This window comes from Pan troglodytes, chromosome 1 (genome assembly GCF_028858775.2).
Source record: "Pan troglodytes isolate AG18354 chromosome 1, NHGRI_mPanTro3-v2.0_pri, whole genome shotgun sequence".
Classification (NCBI taxonomy): domain Eukaryota; kingdom Metazoa; phylum Chordata; class Mammalia; order Primates; family Hominidae; genus Pan; species Pan troglodytes.
Window position 1 is genome coordinate 130,692,520 of NC_072398.2, and position 20,255 is coordinate 130,712,774.

Below are 20,255 nucleotides of genomic sequence, written 5' to 3' on the forward strand. Positions count from 1 at the left end.
GGGCTCCTTGGGGGCTAAGCTTGAGCCACAGTATTTGGTTTAAGGCCCTTGTCCGGGTCTAATGGGTCACTGTCTAATAGAATGTAAATCTACACTTGTTGCTTCTATATTCTTTCTTTCTCTTTTTTTCTTTTTTACTTTTTTAGACAGGGGTGCTTGCTCTGTCGCCCAGGATAGAGTGCAGTGATGCCATCATAGCTCACTACAGCTTCGACCACTGGGCTCAAACATCCTCCCACCTCAGTCTCCCAAGTAACTGGGACCACACAGGCACACATCACCCTGCCTAGCTTGTTCCACTATTTTGAACAGGTCCTTTTTTTCTTTTCTTTTTTTCTCCTTTAGAGATATAAAAGTATAAACCAGATACTTAGCTTCACCTCAGGTATAACGTGGTAGAAAGACCTAAACTAGGAATTGAATGCCCAGTTCTCAAAGTGGCCCCACTACTAAACAACCCTGGAACTTTACACAAATCACAAATTTTCTGGGACCCCAGTTTCTTGTCTCTACAATAGTGAAACCAAACAAATGGTGTTTCAACGTTGTTTCTAGTTCCAAAAATGCTCATAATCCTAATTCTTAGTAAATCACTTCTATTTTATTCAGAGGTAACAGGGTGTGATATAAAAAAACACAAGCTTGGACTCAGACATGGATTGAACCATGTTTGACACTGAGGTTAGAACATCTCTGATATGCAATTTCCTTCCTATAAAATAGAGATAGTATTACCTAACTCACCAGGTAGTTATGAATATTAATCAGACAATATATATCAACTATTTACAGTGGTTTGTTTACAGTAGAGCCTTAATTTTTTTTTAAAAAGTGCCCTAATCATGTTTTCAAGTTGGCACTTACTTTAGAAATCAGCATGAATTTGAGGCTTTCAAAGCACCACTTGTGGTATGTATGATTTCCTCAATTGTCACATTAAAATTTTTCTTCTTGATATTTATTTTAATTTTCAAATAGAAAGTTTGCTTTTCTGTTTCCTTTCTATAAATATTATCCCTTACCAGAGTAGCCTCCTTTATAATTTACTCCTTAAATTATAGCTTTTTTTTTTTTAAGGGCAATTGGTTTCTTTCCTCTGCTTCTTGCTATATAGACGGATGGCTCTACTTCTAAAAACTTGGTACTCGTGGCATCCAGAGAAAAGACACTGCTATGTTATATAGGTCCAACTGAGAAACAAATGCAGAACATCAGTTTTAAGAAGATAGAATCTCCTAGGGAAAACTTACCTCTCCAAATCGTTCCATGTTTTGTGTTTTTGAAAGATTTCCACCAATAGACATATCATGTAGGCCAGAAAGAATTTTATTAATACTTCCTTCACTGGATGGTCGATTTTTCAGTTTGGATCGGAAAATGTCTCCTTGGACCCACAACGATGCTTGTTTTCTGTATAAAAAACAAAACAAAACGACAAGAAAAAGTTATCTTTAAAACAATCTACTCTCATCTCAAAGGTATGATGACTTATAAAGGAAAATATTTAGCAAATAAGCATTTACAAATCAGACTAGAAAGATTATGATATCTTAGAATAAAGAACAATGAAGTCACTTTCAAAAAGCCAAAATAAGATTCTATATTAAACACAAATGTCATCCTCCAATATTTGTCTATATAGTTGACTGCTGAAGTCCTCAGATGCTTAGAACAAATTCCACAGCAATAAAGATTATGAGCCCATTTGTCTTTTAAATATAAATTTGAAACCTTCAATTGCTCAAATAGCAATTTGATATGCCTATTTATAAAAACAGAGAGAATAAATGGACTCAAAACTGTACATGAAAGAACTTGAGTTAAATGGAGATATTACCCAAAAAAGTATTGCATACCTACTTTTGGGTGGTACCATGAAAGGCCCTCACACATAACTTTAAAAATCTACTCTTAGAATCTAAAAGCAAGGCTTATATCCTCAATTAGATTGTCCTTAGAAAAGAAAATGTGTTTGAAGTTCATGTATAAACTTTCTTTCATTCATTAAGGCAAAATCACAACTGTTTTCAAAGTTATATGAAGATAATTTAAAATATGTAAGCAAAATGACATTCTGAGGATTTTATTTTTATTGGTGGGATCACCTTCATACATTTCCTATAAGATAAACTATTCCATAAAATCACTTTACTTCTATCCTATAACACACTGTACAGAATATAATTAAACTAAAAACACTGTGGTTCATCATAAAAATATCAACATCTAGTGAAATAATTGCATCATCAAGGAGACGCCACCAGTAAGAACATAGATATTTTTTAAAGCAACAGGATTGAGTAATACTTTCTCACAAAGATTTCACATACCACATAAAATTCAGGTTAAAACGCTGATCATTAGAGAAATGCAAATCAAAACCATAATGAGATACCACCACACACCAGTAAGAATGGCTATTATCAAAAAGTTAAAAAATAACAGATGCTGGTGAGGTTGCGGAGAGAAAGGAACACTTATACACTGTTGGTGGGAGTGTAAATTAGTTCAACCATTGTGGAAAGCAGTGTGGCAATTCCTCAAAGAGTGAGACACAGAATTACCATTCATCCCAGCAATCCCATTACTGAGTATATATCTTGAGGAATATAAATCATTCTACCATAAAGACACATAAACGCAAATGTTCATGTAGCACTATTCACAATAGCAAAGACAAGGAATCAACCTAAATGTCATCAATGATAGATTGGATAAAGAAAATGTGGTACATATACACCATGGAATACTATGCAGCCATAAAAAAGAATAAGACCATGTCATTTATGGGAACACGGATGGAGCCTCCCAAGCCTGCACGTTGTGCACATGTACTCTAGAACTTAAAGTATAAAAAAAAATATATAGATATCTATATCTTTCGATATCTCTCTCTGTATATACATATATACACAGAGAGAGAGAGATAGGTTGAAAAGAATACAAATCATGATTTAAAAAAAAGAGAAGATTCAGCTCTGTCATAAATAGTAAGAAATTCAGATAAATGAAACACACAGGTAGGACAGGATATAAGGATGAAAGACTGAATCCCTGTCTCTCAAGAAGGGATTTCTAGTTTAGGATGAGAAAAGCAAACAAATGAAGTCCAATATTACAAACCCTATGATCAGGATTTGCACAGGACCTCAGGAAAAGAGGCCCCTTACTCAATCTGAAGGAATCAAAAAGAAGTTCCCCAACATTCCAGAAGTATCTGGAAAGATGAGCAGGACTTACCTAGCTAAGAGTATTGCCAAGCAAAGAAAACAATGTGGGCTGGAAAAATAGTGATATCAAAGAAAACAGCATGTTTATGAACATGAATTGTTTAATTTGGCTGAAGCAGAGGCTATGAGAGATGGGCCTTGCATGTCATCCTAAGGAATTTAAATTTGATACCAAAAATACAGGAAAGACCTTTTAAGAGTCTTTAGGAACAAAAAACAAAGTGAGAACAGAGGAGAAGGACATAAGAGGCTAGTTGAAAAAAATTCCAATTTCAAAAGAAGTTATAAAATGAAAATTCTGATGCTGCTGCCAACTTAAAGATGAAAATTACAAAGTGACAACTTTCACTTGCTTGGTTTGAAAGACGCAATCTGTCCCATCTCTGGAAAGGCTTGATTTGAACCTGAATATTAAAGATGAATAAGGTGTCAGAGCTGATTTGTGTGTTGCTAAGCAATGCTGTACGCAAGTGCTTCTTGAGAAAAAGCAGCACTTCACGCAAATTCCTTTTTATTGAAAATGCAAACCATGCTAGCTTTTATTGTGGTGTCTATTACTCCCTAAAAGCCTCATCTCAAACAAAAGAAGTAAAACATGTATTTTTAAGCATTTAGTATTTAAAAATCATATCTATGAAGCCAACACACCAGCTCAAAGTACATTCTCCAAGAATATAGTGCATTTTCTAAGACAGCATGAAATTTACTGACCCTCTGCTAAAAAGGGCATGTGCTTTAAAATGACAGGAAGAGATGTGTCTTGGTTTGAATAGAGCCTTAAGAAGTATAGCCAGTGCTGGGGTCCTTGTTTTCAGCCATGTCCTTGCCCTGGGTTAGTTGGGTTTAGGCTAGCCAGGCATGGGACATAAGAAAATAACGAAATAACTTGGCTTATTATGAGCCAAGTTACAGTTGATTCTGATCTAGAGCCTTCACAGGTCTTTTTTTACATCTGCTTTTAATATTCCTCTAATAAAATTCAAGTCAGTCACACTGTTATAGTGAATATTCCTAGTTCTGAGTCCAGAACACAATGGAAGCTGTTGTGCAGGCTTCTGTGTGTGGCTGACCTGTCCTCCTTCACTTCCCTAAGCCCAGCCCAATCCCATCTCCACACCAACCGAACTCTTTATCTTTATCCTTCTTCCATCCTGGACAATTTTCCCAAAAAACTCAACCCTGACCCCAAAGTCCATCCAAAGCCACTATTTGGTCACTCCAAATAGAAACATAACCCACTCTCTAGCTTGGCCTAGGCCTACTCTAGCCATGACTTGAGTACCAATCTGTTTTGTGTACCTTCTATTCCACCAGCCCAGAGCTATTATGGAAACAGAGACAGTTCCTGGCCTAAAGAAGTGGGCTAACAAAATGGTCTACCTTGCTATCAAAGGAAGACAGATGGGAAGCAGTAACCAAGATGCAGGGGGCGGGAAGGCAATAGGTATTCAAGGAGTTCTTCAAATGCTGTGGTACAAGTGGAAGATTCACTAGGAAGATGTTTAGAGAATTTCTGAAAGTATAAGGGAAGGCAGTTAATTGTAAAACATACTAGAAAATGAAGCTAGAAGGAAAAAACTGAGGAAGGGAATTCTCCAAAAGATTCAACTAACTAAATCTAGTTTAGGTATAGAACCCTACAATCAGAAGCTAGATCATTGGAGTGTCATGCCAAAATGCAAACTTCATAACTAAGCCTAATATATCACTGCTTACTTTCTTACTGCTTACAATACCTTTTCCCCCATCTCTAACCCTTTTCATATAGTTTTATTCAGAGCACACGAAACAAAATAAACAAAAACCATTCATGGTAAGGATACAGAGAAACTGGACCCCTCGTGCATTGTTGGTGGGAATGAAAAATGGCACAGCTGTTGAGGAAAACAGTTTCACAGTTCCTCAGAAAGATAAACATAGAATTACCACATGATCCAGTAACTCCACTTTTAGGTATATACCCAAAATCATTGAAACTAGGGATTCAAATAGATACTTGTGTACCAATGTTCAGAACAGTTGCATTATTCACAATAACCAAAAGGTAGAAATAACTCAAACGTCCATCAACAAATGAATGGATAAATAAAATGGGATATATACATACAATGGAATATTATTGAGCCTCTAAAAGAAATTCTGATACATGTTACAACATGGATGAATGTTGCAAATATGCTAAGTAAAATAAGCCAGACACAAAAGGACAAATATTGAATGATTCCATTTATATGAGGAATCTGGAACAGGCAAATTCATAATGTCAGAAAGTAGAATAGAGGTTTCCAGGGACTTGGGTAGGGGGTGGAGATAATGGTGATTTATTGTTCAATGGGTACAAAGTTTCTGTTTGGAATGATGAAACAGTCTGGAAATAGTGGTGATGGCTGCACAACATTGTGAACATATATAAAGTCACTGAATTATACGTATAATAATGGTTAAAATTGTAAGGTTTATGTTATACATATTTTACCATAATAAAACATTAATTTAAAAAGTCAGTCTTCTATCTAGAGTAATAACTGGCATGAGTATTTAATAATAAATTTCTGATGCAACCACTGCCAAAGATTCTGATACATACTTTAATTATCCTTAATACTTGAACCCATATTAGGATTTTATTTTTGCTTAGTCAGTAGTTCCAGTATCAACTGGCAGTCAACAAATGGATCAGATAATGCAGCAGTAACTGTTGAAAAGAAAATCAGAAAATTCTATAATTGAGTGTTACTACAAAAATGTCATTTTCAGTAAATAGTGTAAACTCAAACCTACGCGGTATGCTTGTAATTCTAATAAAACACAGTATCTTGTTTTGTTAAATTCTGATTTTTATAGTATTTCGGATTATAATTTCTGTATTTTAGGAAACACAAAATTTTAAACCCTTAAAATAAATAATTAAAATTTTTTAGCCTATATTCCTTGACCTACTGCATGTATCTAAAAGAAAACCATAAAAGGAAATGGTACAGGTATGCAAAAGCACACAGAGTGAATATAACGGACTATGGAGACTCACAGAAGGTGGGGTCGGGGACAAGAGAGATTAAAAAACTACATATTGGGTACAATGTACAGTACTTAGGTGATGGGTGCACTAAAATCTCGGAGTTCATGCTATACAATTCATCCATGTAACCAATAACCACTTGTATCCCAAAAGCTATTGAAATTTAAAAAAGAATTAACTTTTTTTAAAAGGAAATGATAGAAGTCAATCTCAACTAAAACTCAAACCATTAGTGTTAGACTTTTTCAAGCATTTTCCATTTTCTAAACAGATGTTTTTCATCTTATTTTTGCTAATTCCTGAAATAAAAAAGCAATGGTTTAACTATTAATTTCTGATCTAGCTCAATCCAATTGTGAAACTTACGAAATACTATTGGCACCAAATTAAGATGTAGCCTAAGTTGATATTTACAGAGTAAGGATGAGCCAAACACCCTTGTTATTGAATATGGTTCAGGGACCAGCAGCAGCACACCACCTGGGAGCCTGTTAGAAATGCACACTCTCAGGTCTCACCTCAGACCTGCCGAATCAGAGACTGCACTGAACAAGATCCCCCAACGATTCCTAGGCATTTTCATGTTTGAGAAGCACTGAAGACAATGGAAGGCTTGCAACAAAGTTAGAATTCTGAAAATATCCAACTCAGTAGAAGCTGATGAAAACATCTATTGTAATAAAGTAGAACAGGGGAATTTTTGATTTATGGATTTAAGAATGAAAAAGAGTTCAACCATAATATTGTGCTTCATAAAGATAACCTCATTCAAAATGGAAGCTCTGCTTTACAGAGCCAAAACTTCCTGCAAGAGCCAGATTTAGGCTTTATGTGAGTTCTCTCTGTCTCAGAAGGAAATGTAAAACAAAAACAATGCCATATTTAGCCCCATAAATAAAGGATCTCCGTGAGCTGAAAATCCCCGTGGGAGCCCCACACTAGTCCCTCAATGATCCCTTTATAATGAATGAAAGCTTTAACAGATCATGATCCCCGAGGTCACAGATAGATCTATCTGTGATATAGGTTATCTGTCACAGATAGATCTATCTATCTGTGATATAGGTTATCTATCACAGATAGATAATGATACCCAAGGTCAGGGGAACATTCACACAGCAAATGTTCAATAAATAGAATCAACCAAATTGTAAAAGCAGCCTGACTCCACCTTTATACTTCTAAAGGTTGTCTCGGAGGACATTGAGTCCAGAGTTGGCTCAAAAACAAAAAGATGTATTTTTACATCATTTTAAGAACCTTGAGGATGTTTGATAGAAGACACATTTGGGATTCAGAATGGTATTTTTGGTTTAAGAACTTCAGCTTTAAATAGAAGAAAAACACCTGATGGTTGTTTTGCAAATAGAGAGCTTTATATCCTTTAAAAGTTTAAATATAAAATTTCAGACTGTAACAAAGGAGAGGTCAGCCAATATGTAAATTCATCAACAACTCAAAAGGATGCTAATAAACATCTCTCTTACTGCCAGTGAATAAGAGGGCTGCTTGTTTAAGACATGGCAATCAAGCACCTGGACATATTTTGGTCCTCAAGGACTAGGAGGATATGACAAACCAGCCTTTCTAAAGTCAGAGATTTGGAATTAACATTCTCTAAAAAGCACTGATTGACTTTTCACCTTTAAAAGAATACAATCACTTTAACTTGTTCAGTCATTTTTGACAGGTGAAAACCTAACAGAAAACGTTTTTACCCTCTTATTTCTTGCTTAATGAACACGTTACTTATTCATGCTTTTGCGTCATCATTGACTTCATACTCTTCGTCTCTCTGATCATTAGTTAGTCTTCAAAGCCTTGTTTTTTTCTTTTTTCTTGAAATGTCCCTGGTACCCATCTCTAAATCTTCAGTCCAACTTCTATCCTCTTTTGATAAGTCCTTGTCTCTCTGAGATGGATGATAATAGCCTCCTTTTTAGCCTCTCTGATTCCAATCACCATCCACCCAATTCATCTTACACATTGTTGCAACTCAAGCTTCCTTAAATAACGCTTAAGTCACACGACTCCTCTATATGCTCTTATTCATCATACTTTCTAATTTGGAGTATTTGGAATTAAATACTCCAAATTAGAAAGTATGATGAATAAGAGAAGTTCAGAATATGCATGTTCATCACTAGGATCTGCATCTCCTGCTGTACATATTTGCTATCTATACAAAGCAGATGTATTAATTTCCTATGGATATTGTAAAGCATTACCATAAATGTGGTGGTTTAAAAGAACACCAGTTTACTTTCTTACAGATCTGGAGTTGGAAGTCTGAAATCAGTTTCACTGAGCTAAAGCAGTGACAGTAGGCAGAGCTGGTTCCATATGGAGGCTTTGAGGAGATAATTTGTTTCCTTGCCTTTTTCAATTTACAGTGGCTGCCCATATTCCTTGGCTTATGGCTCCTTACTCCATCTTTAAAATGCATCAGTCCAATCTGTTTCAGTCATCACATTGGCTTCTCCTCTAAATGGCTCCCCCTGGGTCCCTCTTCTAAGGACACTGTGATTATATTGGGCCCACCCAAATAATCCAGGATAATCTCCCCACATCAACTTCCTTAACTTAATCACTTCTGCAAAGTCCCTTTTTCCATATACAGTAACATTCACAGCTGGTTCACAGGGATTAAAATATGCCTGTATTTGGGGAGACATTATTCAGACTGCCACAGCAGATTTCATGCCGAAAATTATAGGCAGACTAATTACCTTAAAATATAAGGCAATAACACCATTTCTGGAAAATGAAGTAGATGTACTTTTCCCTATTCTTCCCATAAGTAAAATTTAAAATCCTATATATATTTAAAAAAAAAAAAAACAAGACTCTGAAAAATAGAAAAGAAAAAGGCAGATTGGTTGGAACCTTGAGACCTAAGTAACGAAATGGTGGTGAGTTCCTCGAGTTTTCCTTTTGCCTTATATAGCCTAGTCTTAGGGCTGAAGAAGATAATGATTCAAAAATGCCAATAGAGCTGATTTTTTTTTTCAACAGAGTCCTGCTGTGTCGCCCAGGCTGGAGTGCAGTGGCACAATCTCGGCTCACTGCAACCTCTGCCTCCAAGGTTCAATTGATTGCTTCAGCCTCCGAAGTAGCTGGGATTACAGGCACATGCCACCATGCCCAGCTGATTTTTGTATTTTTAGTAGAGACGGGGTTTCACCACATTGATCAGGCTGGTCTCAAACTCTTGACCTCATACGATCTGCCCACCTCGGCCTCCTAAAATGCTGGGATTACAGGCATGAGCCACCGTGCCCAGCCCAGAGCTGATATTTTTAAAGCCCGAAGAAAAGCCTGCTCTGTCTAGTCAAAGGAACAGGAAAAGGGTATCCTAGTAGACAACAAAACATTTCAACAACTGCTCTTCTCCAGCCAAACCCCACAGGAAATAAACTGTGGCCCTAACCCTGCCAGCCAGCAAAGACTGAGAGGGGATCCTGGATTTCCACGCTGCCTGGCTATAGGTAGGCACCCCTTTACCCTTTGTCAATCACTCACCACAGAAGTGTCAAAGAAGGCTAAGTTGGGAGTCAGATAATGAGATCCCCCAATTTCGGCCCCACTCCTCACTAAGGTAGTAATGGTGGAACCTGGAAGTCCACCTCAACCAGGCAGTGACCAGCAACCCTCCTCTGTCAGCTGGAGTGGTGTCACAGGAGGCCTAGTGGAGAGTGAAGACTTTCACCAACACCCTTCAGTAACAAGGTGACCCCTATCACAGTGTCAGTGTAGACCCGATGGGAAACTAGAACTCCCACCTCCACCCACCAGCAACAAGAAGCCCCTCAACCTTGGACATCAACAGAGGCTGAGTACAGAATCCAGATTCCTGCCTCCACCTGGTAGTAGCAATGTGGCAACCCCCTGCCCCCCAACCCAACTGCCACCACCTTCCCCTGCTGAAGCAGTGTAAGAAGCCAGACACAACAGAATGTTTTAGTAAGATCCAGAGTCTCAACATACTAGGAAAATGTCCAGGTTAACATTTTCTCACATTGACATTGACTGAATGAAAAGAGATGATCGCTAAATGCCAACACCAAGATGACAGAGATGTTAGAATAATTTGACAAAGATTTAAAAGTAGCCATGATAAAAATGCCCCAACAAACAATTACAAAGACACATGAAACAACTGACAAAATAGGAAGTTTCAGCAAAGAAATAGATATAAAGAAAACCAAACAGAAAGTTTAGAATAGCATATAACCAAAATGTAAAATTCAGTGAGTGGGTTAAATGGCAGAATGGAGAGATGAGAGAATTTGTAAAGGGGAAGATAGAATAGTAGAAACTACCCAATCTGAATAACTAAGAGAAAATAAACTAAAAATAAAATGATGAAGATAGTCCCAGAGAGCTGTGGGACTATAACAAAAACCTAACACTCATGTCAACAGAGTTCCAGAAGGAAAGGAAAAAGAGGACAGGGTTGAGAAAGCACTTAAGTAAATAATAGCTGAAAACCTTCCAAATTTGACAAGACATAAACCTAAACATTCAAGAAGCTGAGTAAACCTCAAAAAAGGATAATTCCAATGAAATCCACACCTAGACACATTGCCAAAATACTGAAAACTACAAGCAAGCAGAAGGAAATAATAAATATAAAAACATGAACCAATGAAATTAAAAACAAAAATATAAGGAGAAAATTAATGAAACAAAGAGCTGATTCTTTGAAAATATCAATAAAATTGTCCAACTTCTAGGGAGACTGACAAAGGGAAAAAAAAATACACAAATTACTAACATCAGAAATGAAGCCAAGAAAATCACTACAGGCTCTGCAAACATAAAGGAATACTTTAAAAAAAAAACACACACACTCCACAAACATAATTTTGACAATTTAGATGAAACGGACTAATTCCTCAAAAAACAAACTACCATAATTCACCCAATGTGAAATGGATTATTCAAATAGCCTTATATATATTAAGGAAATTGAATTCATAATTTTAAAAAGAAATCCCCAGGCCCAGATAATTTCACTGGAGAATTCTACCAAGCATTTTAAGAATTCACACCAGTTCTCACAATCTCTTCCAGGAAACAGAGAAGAACAATTCCCAATTCATTTCATGAAACTAGTATTATCCTGACACAAAACCCAGACAAAACAGACAAAAAAAAGAAAACTACAAACCAATGTTACTTATGAATATGGACATAAAAATTTTTAACTAACAGAGTTCAGCAATATATAAAAAGAATTACACACCATGACCAAATGGTGTTTATTCCAGGGACATAAGCCTTCTTCAATATACAAAAAACAATCAATGCAATCTACCATATTAACAGTCTTAAGAAGAAAATCATGTGATCATATCAATCAATGCCAAAAAAGTATTTGACAAGATTCAACACTCATTCATGATAAGAACCCTCAGAAACACAGAAATAGAGGGGAACCACCTCGACCTGATAAAGAACATCTATAGAAAACCTCAATTAACATACTTAATCCAGGTGAATGCCTGGATGCTTTCCTTCCAAGACTGGGAGCACGACAAGGATGTCTGCTCTTATCACTCTTACTCATCACAGCGCTGGAAGTTTTAGCCTGTCCAACAAGGGAAGAAAAGGAAACACAAGGTATATAGATTAGAAAGAAAATAAAATTGTCCTATTTGTGGATGAAAAAGCAATCCCCAAGAATTTGCACATACATACACACACACACACTCCCACATAAAACTCCTAGGTTTCGGGATACAAAATAAACAGAAAAATCAATTGTGGCCAGGCAGGGTGGCTCACACCTGTAATCCCAGCACTTTGGGAGGCCGAGGTGGGAGGATCACCTGAGGTCAGGAGTTCAAGACCAGCCTGGCCAACATGGTAAAACCCCATCTCTACTAAAAATACAAAAAATTAGCCGGGTGTGGTGGCACACGCCTGTAATCCCAGCTACTTGGGAGGCTGAGGCAGGAGAATCACTTGAACCCAGGAGGCAGAGGCTGCAGTAAGCCAAGTTCATGCCATTGGACTCCAGCTTGGGCAAAAAGAGTGAAACGCCGTCTCAAAAAAAAAGAAAGAAAGAAAAAGATAAATCAATTGTATTTCTACATACCAGCAATGAACATATGGACATAAATACCATTTATAATTGCTAAAAAAAAAAATAAGTACTTAAGTGTAAATTTAACAAAAAAGGACTTGCATCCAGAAAACTACACAATGCTGATGAAAGAAATCAAAGAAGATCTAAATAAATGAAAAGACATATCATGTTTATGGATTAGAAGACTCAACAATAGTAAAGATGTCAATTCTCCCCAAATCGATATAGAAGATTAACATACTTCCTATTAAAATCCCAGAAACATTATCTGTAGATTTAGACAGGCTTACTCTAAAATGTATATGAAAAGGAAAAGAAAGTGGAATTGCTAAGAATATTTTGTTAAACAAGGAGAAAGTGGAAGGAATCACTCTTCCAATATTAAGGCTCACTATATAGGTCCAGTAATCAAGAGAGTGTGGCATTGAAGGAAGGAGACACATAGGTCAATGGAACAGAATAGAGAACAAAGAAATAGATCAACACAAATATATCCAAATGATTTTTGATGCTGCTATAGAAAAAATTCAGTGGAGAAACTGAATTTTCAACAAAAATGGTACTGAAGCAACTGGGCATGCATAGGCCAAAAAAAAAGAAGCTTGACCTAAGTCTCACACGTTATGAAATAAACAAAAACCTCAAAATCCATCACAGACTTAAATGTGAATGTAAAACTATAAACTTTTTAGAAAAAAAAATATGAGAAATCATTGAGTCTAGGGCTAAACTAAGAGTCTCAGACAATACCAAAAAGAAAAAAGTGATAAAAGGGATTTCATCAAAATTTAAAACTTTTATTCTGTAAAAGACCCTATTAAGAGGATGAAAAGACAAGTTATAGACTGAAAAAAACCTTGAAAAACATTTACCAGACAAAGGACTAGTATCTAGAATATACAAAGATTGACCTTAGTCATCAAGAAAAAGCAAATTAAAACTATAAAGCAAGTTATCACTTTAAAAAATCTAATGGCTTAAATTTAAGAGACTGACAAACCATTGCTGATGAGAACATAAACAGGCATATCTACTTTGGAAAACTGTTTAATAATTCTAACTCTGAATGCACACATACCCAACTGTTCCACTCACAGGTATATCTCCAACAGATAGCTGTACCAAAAGATAAGAAATAGCTAATGAGGGTGAATCGCTTTTCATATGTTTATTGGCCATTTGTACATTCTCTTCTATGAAATATCTTTTCATGTTTCTTACACATTTTTTATCAGATTGTCTTTTTATGGTTAATGTGTAGGAGTGTAAGTATTCTGGGTACAAGTACAGTGCCCATTATTATGTGATGTAAATATTCTCCTACTCTTGTGGTTTTCATTTTCACTCTCTTAATAGTGTCTTTGATGAAGAGAATTTTACAATTTCAACTCAGTTATAGGTAATGCTTTCCATGTACCACTTAAGATATCTTTGTTAACTTCAAAGTATGAATATATTATTTTATGTTATCTTCCAGAAGCTTCACTGATTTTTCTGTCACATTTGAATCAACAACTCATCAGGAATTCCTTTAAAAAATAGGTTGTGAGATAGGAGCCAAGGTTCTTTTTTTTCCCCATATAGATATCCAGTTGACCCAGCAGAATTTACTAAAAAGACCTTTTCCTGTTGCTCTAACATGTCACCTTTATCATAAATCAAGTGTCTGTATATTTTTGAATTTGTTTCTGCACTTTATATTCTATTCTATTGGTTAATTTGTCTGTCTTGACACCAATATCTCAATATCATAATTGCTGCAGTTTTAAAATGAATCCATATCTGGGAGTGTAAATCCTCCAGCTTTGATCTTATTCAAGATAATCTTTATCTTTTCACTTATTTATATCTTCTTTAATTTCTCTCAATAAAAAAAATTCTTTGGTTTTCTGTGTAGAGATATTGCACATCTCTAACCTGAAGTTACCAGATACATTGTAAATGGTATAATTTTTTAGGTTTTATTTTCTAATTGTTTAAGGCTAGTATATGGAATTACAATTGATTGTGCTCCTGTGTAAACACAACCCAAGATAAGATACAGAACATTTCCAACACTCTAGAAAGTTCCGTCATGCTTTTTTGGGGGGTCAGTTTTCCCTGACACACCTCAGAAGCAATTGCTTTCTGATTTCTATCACCACAGAATGGTTTTGCTTGTTCTTGGGCTTTATCTATACAGCATGTATTATTTTGTGTCTGGCTTTTTTTTTTCCTCTTACAATAATATGATATTCATCTATGTTGAGTATATCAGTAATTCATTCTTTGTTATTGCTGGCTAGTATTTCATTTTATGAACATATTATGATATATTCACTCATAAATTGTTGACGGACATTTGGATGATTTCTAATTTTGGGCTACTATGAATAAAGCAACTGTGAATATTCTTGTACAAGTCTTTGTAGACAAATGTTTTCATTTCCCTTATTTAAATACCTAGGAATGAAATCATTGGGTCATAGAGTTAAATATAGATTAACGTTATGAGAAATGGCCAAACAATTATACACCAATTGGTTAACACATGAGAGTTCCAGTTGCTCCATATCTTTGCCAGCATTTTGTAGTAAAACTTCTTTTTTGTTTGCCATTTTGGTTGACATAAAATAGTATCTCATTGTGGTTTCAATTTCTATTTCCCTGATGGCTAATGATGTTGGACATCTTTTCATATACATATATTACCTTCTATGAGATATCTGGCCAAGGCTTTTGCCCATTCAAAAATTAATTTTTAAAATTGCTTATTTATACTTTTTAATATATGTGTACAAGTCTTTTGTCAGATATATATACTGTGTGTCTTTTAATTAGCAGAATTTTAAAATTTTGCTAAAATTTCTGAAAACTGACTTTGTATCCTGCAATCTTCCTAATTTCACTCTTTAGTTCTAAGTTTTTTTTTCTTTCTTTTTTTTTCATTGCACTGGTTAAGATTTCCAGTATAATATTAGAAGTAGTGAGAGTAGACACCCTTGTTTTGTTCCTGATCTTACAGGAAAAGCATCACCATTAAATATAATTTTAGCTATAGAGTTTTCAGAGATTATTTTTATCTGAATGAGGAAATTTCCTTCTATTTCTAGTTTATTGAAAGTTTCTATTAAAAATGGGTACTAAACTTTGTCAAATTTTTGTACATCTATTGGGATAATCATATAATTTTTCTACTTTTTGTGTTAATTTGGTGAATTATATTGATTTTCTAATATTGAGCCATGATGGTCATGATGCACTATCTTTTTTATACAGCTGGATTTGATACGCAATGTTTCTTTAGGAACTCTGTGTTTATGATCATGAGGAATTCACCATCTGTATATCATTTTGGAGGACTTTCTGTTCAAATCATTTACTCATTTTATATTGTTTTCTTGAGTTTTGAGAGTTCTTTATATACAGCTTAAGTATCTATAAATTTAAAAGCCTTTCTTCAGCCTAGAGTGCCTTTGCCTCATAACTCTAATTTCTTCTCTTACTATTTTGAGATATGGCAGAGAGACAGAGTATAATAGGGAGGTTGGAGGGAGTATGCAGCCATGAAACATGAGGGCTGTGTTATCTGACACCCTGAGAAAGCTAGGTGACCTTGACTGGTAGAATTCTCTGCTATATCTCCTCACCTTGCGAGCTGTACTTAGCAGAATGCCTGGGGCAATAGGTATAGCAATACCTATTAAATGACAAGCAATAATTTTAAGACATTGATTAAATGGCTTAAAGAACTAGGCTTAGGAGTATTTGGTTTTTTAACCCTAAGACCATTTCTTCAACTTCAGCAATTAGTATAAGGAGAACCTGGCAGATACATGGCACAAAGCTCCAGGCTACAGGCACATAAAATGCAAAACAGAGAAATACAGGAAGACAATGAGAATCTGATCAAGAATAAAGCTCCAAAATAACAGAATTATCTTATTTGTACCTCACGGGTAAAAAGAGAGAAATCCCTGTCTTTGTAATGATCCTGTCCTTGGATATTTTTTCTAACGCATTCATTAGACATCTGCATCATTCTTTTAAGCTAAAGTATAACCGCTCATTTTTCAGCACTTCTTAATCAGTTATTACCTCTAGGATTGGCAACTAAAGTAAGTAATTCCTCAGCAGGCTCAAATCCTCTTAATCATTTCAGATGCTAAGAGTTTACTTATGGCATCTTCCTATGAAATTCATGATCATTTCTTTACGAATTCACACATGATCATGATCATTAAAACTGGAAAGGAATAATTATATTTAAATTGGAAATAAATAATTATATGGAAAAGAATGCTATTCAAAAGAGAGCCATCAGCCAGGCATAGTGGCTCACACCCGTAATCCCTGCACTTTGGGAAGTCAAGGTGGGAGGATTGCTTGAGCCCAGGAGTTCAAAACCAGCCTGGGCAACATAGTGAGGCCCCCGTCTCTACAAAAAATAAAAAATTAAAATTAAAATAAAATAGAGTCAACCCAGCATAAAAAGAAAAAAAAATGAAATTTCAGTAAAAGATATCACTAATAGATAGTATTTTAGAGCTGGACTTAGATCAACCAGTACTAACTTCATCTTCTCGTTTTATTAATGAGTACATTGAGATACGTTCTAACATTCTAAGAAGAAAGGATTGTGTCCTACAGGTTAAATCTCTCTCTCTTGGGCTGAGGCTGGACAAAAAGTTAATGAATGAATGGCTGTGGGAATAAATGAATGAGTGAATACATAAGTATTCTTCTAAATAATGGTCATAAAGCTAGTTAGTGGAGAGCCAGAACTAAAACTCAGTTCTCCTCCTTTTTTCTTCTGTGGTAACTTCTTGGGTATATTCATAAGTTGTACCTACATTAGCAGTTTAGTTAGTTAGTTGTCAGGAGAGCAGCAATCTTACCAAAATCACTGAGTGACCTTAATTGTGGTTTTTTTTTTCTCATTATGCTTTAAGACATGCAAACAAAAGAAAAGAATGAAAAGTGCCAAGTGGGATGTCATAAGAAAATTGCACTGTAGCCAGATCACACATAGAAAATGACAGAAAAAGGGTAGGCAGAGATGGCTCTGTGATTTTCTTCTCACTCTCACCTGATCTAAGAGATATAAAAGGTACAAAGTTAGAATGCATTAGCTGTCAAATCAACAATATTCTATTAGAGGCACACACTTCTCTTAACAATGCAGCCATTTTATAACCACAGGCTGACATGGTCCACAACCAGGGGAACAAGAGGTAGAAAGGATCAAGAACAGGATATAATGTGATAATGGGGACAATATACTTACTCTTCCAGGAAGTGCTGCTGGGGTCCTATAATAGAGCCTGGCCGGCATATTCTAATCCAAGCAATTATTTCAGCGTGTGTAAACCTGTAGTGTTTCATTACATAACAGGCTATCAATGTCCCTGTTCTTCCAAGACCAGCTGTAAGAGAATGAAACAGAATAAGAAATATAAAGTCTAGCAAATGCTACCACAAAAACACTGAAATCAAACCTTGCCCAGAAACTGCTCTGCATTCAAGTGTGATGATATTATCAACAGCTAATAAACATAACTGCTATCATGTAAAACCCAATTTTTCTTTAAACAATGAAAAGGGCAAAATGAAGGTGCCATAGATTTGGGGGCAAGAAAGTGATGTGATAAAAAGCAAATGGGTCTGGCAGCAGCATTACTGGCTGGAGTGGAAAAGCCAGAGATGGAAGCAAGAGAGATGAGATGGAAGGCTGGGGCAGGGAAGCAAGGGTGGCTAGGGGGTTGGGATGAGGGTGGAAAGGGATGAGGATGAGCAACTGCAACAAAGATGTAAAGCTCAATTGGAAATCCATTAGGACTGGGTCACAGGGAAAGTTATAGGTAAGTGACATTTCTGACCTAGAAAACTGGTACAATGTTGACTTCATCCATGAAAACATTTAGTTAGAAAAAGAAAGAAAAAAAATTGTGTGCATGTGCGTGTGTGTGTGTGTGTGCGCGTGTGTAAAACAAAACAAAGTAGGGAAACATTGATAGTTTCATTTTTTACATGTTCAAGAATTTTCTGCTTTTGAGGGGACCTTTTGTCAGCTTTCCCTGATCAAACAATAAAGGTAGTCTTCTCTTATCTCCCAGTAATTGGGAGCACACAGCATTTCAGCAAATCTAAAACTACAGTCGTGTAGTATGTAAGTTCCACTAAGAAAGAAAAAATTAAACTATGACATGCCATCAATTTTAAGATCCATTCTAACTTCAGAAATGTTAAAACATGAAAAATGTATGTCTTTAAATCAGTGTTCCTCAACCTTTTTTACATTATTGTTCCTTCCAGGAGCCTCTTTAGATATTTTATTCCTAATCAGTCCCCATGAAATTTCACTGTCACAGATAGACTGCATATCTGTTTATGTAAATCTGTGCTTTATACAAAAAAAAAAGTTTTTCATCCCACTAAAACAACAATTTTGTGTCTACAGATGCCTGACATTTCCTTCCCATTAACCCTTCCTTTTTTTTTTTTTTTTTTGGAGACCGAGTTTTGCTGCTGTTGCCCAGGCTGGAATGCAATAGTGCGATCTCGGCTCACCACAACCTCCACCTCCCAGGTTCAAGCGATTCTCCTGCCTTAGCCTCCCGAGTAGCTGGGATTACAGGCATGCACCACCATGCCCGGCTAATTTTGTATTTTTAGTAGAGACAGGGTTTCTCCATGTTGGTCAGTCTGGTCTCGAAGTCCTGACCTCAGGTGATCTGCCCTCCTCAGCCTCCCAAAGTGCTAGGATTACAGGCGTGGGCCACCACTCCCGGCTAACCCTTCCTTTTTAAGAAGTATTCATATTCTGTTTCATTAGATGAGGTGTGTGTGTGTGTTCTGTTTTAATCTGAAGGAATCCTTGCCCCAGATCAAACATCAATGTTCTTTCGAAGAGTGAGGTTTAATTTTGGTCTCAGTGGGGCTCTCCCTTTATGATTAAGATTTCTGCGTAATTTGCCTTCTATTTCACCCAGTGCCTATCGTTGTTAATTCCCTAGATGCCTGGCAAGACTATAGGCAACCGTATAGATAAAACACAGGTGACATCCTGGAGCAGAAGCCAGAGCCCAGTGAGTTTCCAGAGTTCTTCCTTCAAGTCACCAATTTGGGTGTCTATCTGGAGAGAAAAGGGCCTTCCTTTTGGAGACAACACTCTCTCTCACTGCTCCCCACTGTGCAAAGACCTGGATGGCTCCCTCACTTAGGCTCCTGTTCACACTCACAACCAAAAAGGAGGTGCAGGAAATTTTCCAATTTCTCTGAAACTAAAGCAGCTTCCCCCTTTTAAAAAAGAGTCTATAATTTTGATCTATAAAAAGAACGCACTTAGCACTCAATAGTTAGGAGCTCTTACCACAACTGAACTGAATAGGAACATTTCACTAAGTTTCTATAAAAACTTTAACAAAATTTTTTAAGCATTTGTAATTAAAGGGCTCCCTGGCACAGCATGACAAGATGTTGAAAAGTGTTCTATTTATACCAAGTCAAACACCAATTGCTTTATAGTTCCAGGCATTTTCTGAAAGCCCTATAGAACATCAATAATCACATACTGGAATATCACAACGTTGCTGTATTTTAGATTATTATTTGTGGTAGAGGATTTCAAGAATTCATAGCCATCTCTTTTATCAACCACAAAGTGAAATGCAGATATTGAAATGTAATCCCCAGCAAATTGGTTTCTAGTTTATCTCTGTATAAAATACTTTACGTTGAGGCATGACATATTCATTCCCTTTTCAGTAGCCACCAAAGTTCATTTGACATAGGATAAGATTCTTTCTCCTTCCTTCTTTTAGTTCAATTAAAAGACTGAGTGCTGCTTGAATTCCCAGAAAATTAAGCTGACTTAATTAGGGCAGATGTCAAAATAATTAATAAGCCTATAGTAGATAAGTATGCTGTGAAA

At 36.0% G+C, this 20,255-nt stretch overlaps 1 protein-coding gene across 23 annotated transcripts in view; it reads right to left on the minus strand.

The window, feature by feature from the left end:
* CDC14A (cell division cycle 14A) overlaps window positions 1-20,255 on the minus strand; it is a 176,012-nt gene that overhangs the window by 34,568 nt on the left and 121,189 nt on the right. For all 23 annotated transcript variants that reach the window (XM_063781289.1, XM_063781356.1, XM_063781316.1 and 20 more), the window contains 2 exon segments: window positions 17,610-17,748; window positions 1,251-1,410 (listed from right to left, as the gene is read on the minus strand). In XM_063781289.1, coding sequence (XP_063637359.1) covers window positions 1,251-1,410; window positions 17,610-17,748 — 299 coding nt within the window.